At 38.3% G+C, this 6,026-nt stretch overlaps 1 protein-coding gene across 1 annotated transcript; it reads right to left on the bottom strand.

Annotated features, from left to right (window-relative positions):
* Nucleotides 1-2,700: 2,700 nt before the first annotated feature.
* LOC103521152 (protein Wnt-10-like) lies at nucleotides 2,701-5,627 on the bottom strand. Its single transcript, XM_026831971.1, has 2 exons — nucleotides 5,604-5,627; nucleotides 2,701-3,638 (listed from the first exon to the last, which is right to left on the bottom strand). Exon 2 carries the CDS (start codon nucleotides 3,636-3,638, stop codon nucleotides 3,078-3,080), a length of 561 nt encoding a protein of 186 aa, XP_026687772.1. The 5' UTR covers nucleotides 5,604-5,627; the 3' UTR covers nucleotides 2,701-3,077.
* Nucleotides 5,628-6,026: the final 399 nt, after the last annotated feature.

The following is a 6,026-nucleotide window of genomic DNA, read 5'->3' as shown; positions in this document are numbered from 1 at the left end:
CAAAATAACCCACTCTCACCTCTTCAGAAGAGAAGAGCGTCCAACGTGTGAACAGTGCCAAGTATCCATGACAATCGAACATATCCTGATCTCGTGCAGAAATATGCGTTTTTTTTCTGCTGAACAATACTTTTTTTCTGCATAAAGTTTTTTTGTAGAGCACGTTTTGTATTCGTTATTGTATTTATTTGCTGGAACAACATGGCTCGTACGGTCGATGCCTTCTTGTCATGCGATGTGAAACTAGAAAATCATATCAGTTCTATGTAGCAAATAATCGAAGAAGGAAAACTTCATCATTTATTTCAAAGAATGCTTGAGAGACACACATTTATCATTATGACAGTCATAGGCATGATTATTGACGGGGCGGAGCCAGGGCTTTTACTCATTAAAGGTTGGAAATTGGTTGTTGAGGGAATCAGAAGAAATTTCCTGCAAGTGCGTAAATGTGTATATTATCCACTGTCCATGCTATGGCAGTTGTCGTTCATCTTAGAGATTACTTATTTTCCTTGTCCAGATTGATTTTGTTTTCTGCCAAATTGCCAAATTTAGATTATATCTATAAGTAAGTATATATGTTACATGTACAGGTATTACTTTTCTTAATCTAATTAATCTGTTGCCTGACATCACACCAAGACCATGCTCCCTCCGGTTCCTATGGACCTCACTGTATGATTAGTTCTTTGCTAGTTTCTCCTCGGCAAATGACGAAAGAGAAGCTTTGAGTGCAGAGATCAAAGCTGGAAGATGAGTTGAATGAGATCTTCTACAGTTGAAGAGTATTTTGCTAGATGGAAAGTCACACAGAGGAAAAATAAAAGGAATTTTTACTTGGGTTTTGGAAAATGCGGAAATGAAATCTAATGAACAATACTTTTTTTCTGCATAAAGTTTTTTTGTAGAGCACGTTTTGTATTCGTTATTGTATTTATTTGCTGGAACAATATGGTTTCCGATGAACTTCCATTTCCAAAATCTCGACTTTGTGTACTTCCTTCATCAGTTCCTTTTCGGTTCACGTTCGGAATCCTTGATTCCCATGGTGATCACTGATCATGTACAAGGCTTTGTAATTTGAGACGGTAAAGATAGAAACACACTGCCCTCACGTCAACTGAGGATAGTGTGTATCTACCTTTAGTTTACAGTATTAAAAGAAGCAAAGAGCTTTCGATTGTTTCCAATAGGATATCAACAAACTTGAGTCATGTGGCACAACTGTACACAAAACTACTCTTACATTTCATTGCTTCTTTAGAAAGGGCAATAGCCATTCTATTCATCCCTGGATTCCATTCATCTCAGAGTCATCTCATAGTTTAGTGAAGCTTTGCGTAGTCTGTGTCTTCATCTTGATTTTGTTTCTTAAATGTCTCCAAACATATTCCCATTCAATTAACAAAATCAGGAAAGACTTCCGAAGGACGTGTCCCCTCACCTGGTGAACCTCTCAGTGACTCGGTATTATTTCCCTTCTTCTCTCTTCTGAATGACTATAATTTCCATTATTAACGTGACAACAATACTCTCTGTCCCTGTATAGTAGTCCCATTTGATGACACCATTATTCTAATTTATGACTTTTGATACGCCAGCTTAGCCGGGTTTGCTCTCCGGAGATGTTCTTTATAGTCATCAACACTTCTATTTGTTTGCCGGGTGCTCTATGGTGGTCATCTTCTGCCACACATCACGACCAGCATCTTCTTGTGGTCTCTCGATTGTTATTCCATTAAGTTGGTAGTGCGTCTGCCTTGTAAGCGCTAGGCCGCGGGTTCGATTCCCGCCCAGGGCGGATTTTATCCTGATGGTATAATGTTCGTCCTCGGAACGGCTGGCTTTCTCCTATCTTGTCTTCCTTCTCTCTTCAATTTCGGGACGATAAGACCATAGCAGTTACAGTTCCCTCTGTCAAACCTCCTTAAAAAAAAATTCTAGGTATGTAATAAGGTACCCGTCCATTATATCAGCAACTCATCACGCTCAGTAGTGGAAAAAGCTTCTAACCTAGGTCTGTCAGACCGTCTGAGAGACCTGGGTCTGAAGATTTTTTACATTCCAAAGAGACGGTCTGAGTGTGAGTGGCTGGCATTACCTTCACAAGACAAAAGAAGTGTCAAAAGTCATTCAAACGAAATACGTCGAAATAATTATTACATTTTACCTCGCACATTGCATACTTAAATAAATGTAAGGTGTTCATACAAATGACCCAATTAGTAATAATTACAATGTAACATGATATTGGGTAAGTATGTACTACCTATGTACAAAATCAGCACATCAGTTAACTACGTATCTATACCTATGTCAATAAGAAGCGTGTTAACTTTTCTGTTAAACCGATAATACAATTCTGTAACGCTTTACAAAATATACCCGGATAACAGTGGTGTCCAAACCGTGTCATAGGGAACTTCAGAAGCTACCTCGGAATTTTTACAGACGGAGAGACTACTTTAGGTCTGGTTAGATTGTAAAATTAATAAGGAAAGTAAAAAGTGCCGTTCTACTATGTAGTTAAAATGTTTAAAAGTACAAAACCTAAGCTACTGTATACAAAAATTAATAAATACCTATGTTAAAATAAATATTATTAAATATTTTTTTGGAAAATCCTTTGGATCAATTGAAGTATTTTTACAAAATCTATATGTATAAGAAGTTACTTTGTTCAGAAAATTTTATGTACAACAAATTGGATGCGATATATACGTAGTTATTAGATTTATGTATGGATGAAATTCATCTGTTAGGCATCCTTTCGATAAATACCTACTTACTAAATACGAGTAGGTAGTATCTTGAAAGTGATGGCACAATTGGCACATTACTATTATTCTTATATAAATTTAAAGGAAAGTATTTCAAGGTACCTGTCCTGTCTAAAGTTTAGATGCATGTCAGGGCCGCATTCAGAGGGGGAGGGGGGGAACGAGGGGGCCCAGGCCCCTTTTGCCTGACGCTGGAAAGCTGGAAATGATATACTTTACTTACAACCTGTTCTTGGATTTCTTGCTTCCATCAGCTGGTATGACTGTGTTCGTAACCTTCTAGTTTACAGCGTGTCACTTGCAGACAGCATTCCATTCCTCCACCCTACAAGTCTCACACTCCACCGTGCAACACCACTTGAACTTGCACTTACACTTGAGGTTCTTTACTTCTCTCCTTAGATTATAACCGCGTCCACAACACAGTGACTCACAGTTATCCACAGCAAAGGCACTCGTCCTGTTACAATATCTTCCTGCCGTGCCCGGGAAGTCCACATCATTATCCCGTTCACAATAGTTCGGACTCTTCTGATAGTAAATCAGTTCCGTTTTCATTCTGTTCAGATGTTTTCTCGGCCCTCCTCGTTTCATACGATTGTTCTTATCGTTATTCCCCCGATGAGGCCTGATCTTCCTCAGCGTATTGTCATACCTCCTTGTGTATTCTGGAAGTACCAGTGGCATTCCGTTCCCCATGTTGGATTGATCCACTCGGATAGCGTGACTGAATTTCTTCTTCAAAGCTTCCCCCACAGTGCGGAAGCTAGGGGCAGAATGCCAACAGGTCCGAATCTCACAACTCCCTGACATACCGTGGCATTTGCATTTCTCCACCATCAGCTCTTTCAGCATCTGAAAACATAAACGAAAACGTAAGAATGAATACTTAGAATGAGCCAAGAGTGTGAGATTCTGTGTGAAAGGATAATCAAGTCATCAGAAGTGATTACACCTATGAATCTTATACGAGCCACACTAATAGATTTTAATTCAGCACCCAGCGTATTAGGCTGGGAAGAAAGAAATAAAAAATCGGTGAATTTAGAAATTATTTTAAATTACAAATGGGCACAATGTTTCAAAGTCGGTATGTGAAGTGAATGAAACATATCTACAAGATAAATGAACTGTACACTCCGAAGTAATACAACACCTTGAACCCAGCACAACTTGATTCTAATTTGTGTATCTATTCTATTGTTTTAGACCTTAGGTAATGCTGTGAGATTTGTTTTAAATTGTGTACCCCATTCTACATACACTATTCTACCTACATAGGTGAGCTTGTACTACTGCATATTGCATTAAATTTGTTGTGATATGGTAATTTGGAACACCATGTCCAAACAGAAATGGCATTTCTGCTCCAAACAGAAATGGCATTTCTTAAATGGCATTTCTTATATGTCATTTCTTTTCTCATGATACTGTCCATCATTGGAGAATGCAAGTTAGTAATAACACGGAAAATACAGACAATGTACTCTGCAGTCCTAACAGTTAAAGTTATATCGTTATCTTTAATGTAAATAGATATTTCAAATATGTAGGTATGTATGGACATAATATCAAAGTTAAATATTAGTTACCTAGGAAAGTGGACAGTTAAAGTTATATCGTTATCTTTAATGTAAATAGATATTTCAAATATGTAGGTATGTATGGACATAATATCAAAGTTAAATATTAGCTAGGTACCTTAGGAAAGTGGGTACTATTTTTACTGATTGTCCCAAAAGTAAATTCTTTAGAATGTTGTGGTGTGTGTTTGGTGTGTCATGAATCGTGCAGATTTGAAACCTATAATCTCCCAAGCCGCCATTTGTCTTCTAGCTCGATAATTTTAACACCTTTAATGCTTTCTATTACTCCCAAAAGTAAATTCTTTAGAATGTTGTGGTGTGTGTTTGGTGTGTCATGAATCGTGCAGATTTGAAACCTATAATCTCCCAAGCCGCCAATTGTCTTCTAGCTCGATAATTTTAACACCTTTAATGCTTTCTATTACTCGCATTCCATTGTCCACCGTCCTCATGTTTTATTACATTGTCTTTGTTTTCGAATGCGTGTTAATGGACACATGTTTTTAATGCATTAGGTGTTAGCTGTGTATTCATAGCTATTATTGACATCAGGCCAGGGAGCTACCCCATTGGCCTTTTTGTTTTTGAGAAAGTGAATTGACACTTTTTATTCTTCTATTGAGATTGGAGAGGTGAAGATTAATGAAGGAGAAGGACTAGTTCTGTCTACCTGGAAGTCATTTGTCCCGGGAATCGGTTCAAATTAGTATTGGGCTCATCTCCTTTGGATGCAAAGATTGGAGAGGTGAAGATTAATGAAGGAGAAGGACTAGTTCTGTCTACCTGGAAGTCATTTGTCCCGGGAATCGGTTCAAATTAGTAATGGGCTCATCTCCTTTGGATGCATAGATTTCTGTTGTATCAATTCAATGAATAGACAAGGAGACGGTATTCATCGTTCTGAATTTTGATCAGTCCTTTACAATCTCCCTCAGTTGACTGCCTCGTAAAGGCAAAGTGGTCAACGCACTTACCTCGTCAAGAGGTAAGGGTTCAGGTTATAACTCATTCATTTACAATTTGACCCCACAAGAACAATAGGGCTCTTCAAGAATTAGTTGGAAGAATCGGTGCATATGAGTTCAAAACTTAGTATATATAAAAAAAAAATATTTTGGAGATGAATGAGTGAGTTGATGCTTTGGGTTTCAACTTCACTTATTGGCCTCTCAAAAGTCTCAAAGTCCATTAGCATAAATAATAAGTAGGTAATTAGGTATTGGTATTTACTTACCAATCGCCCCACTCGGTTGTTATGCGGGATTTACACATGGCGATGCCGCGGGCTTGAAGATCGGACGCGTACTTGGTGGACCAATGAATACTGGAGACTCTGTGGACGAAGAATCAAAATATGACAAAGTTATTTTTCTGGGGTCAAAATATGCCAAAGTTGTGGACGAAAACCAAACAGTGTGGGGTCAAAATAGTGTGGGGTTGGTGGACCAATGAATACTGGAGACTCTGTGGACGAAGAACCAAAATATGACAAAGTTATTTTTCTGGGGTCAAAATACGCCAAAGTTGTGGACGAAAACCAAACAGTGTGGAGTCAAAAAACAAGAAAGTACAGAAAGGTGCTTTGTTAGGTCGCAGGTTCGATTACCTTCCAGGGCGAACTTGATCCTAAACAGATAAAGTTTGTTCTCGGAACGGC

Source organism: Diaphorina citri, unplaced genomic scaffold (genome assembly GCF_000475195.1).
Source record: "Diaphorina citri unplaced genomic scaffold, Diaci psyllid genome assembly version 1.1 scaffold4613, whole genome shotgun sequence".
Classification (NCBI taxonomy): Eukaryota; Metazoa; Arthropoda; class Insecta; order Hemiptera; family Psyllidae; genus Diaphorina; species Diaphorina citri.
Note: the sequence above shows the minus strand (reverse complement) of the source record. Positions and strands in the feature narration are given on the sequence as shown.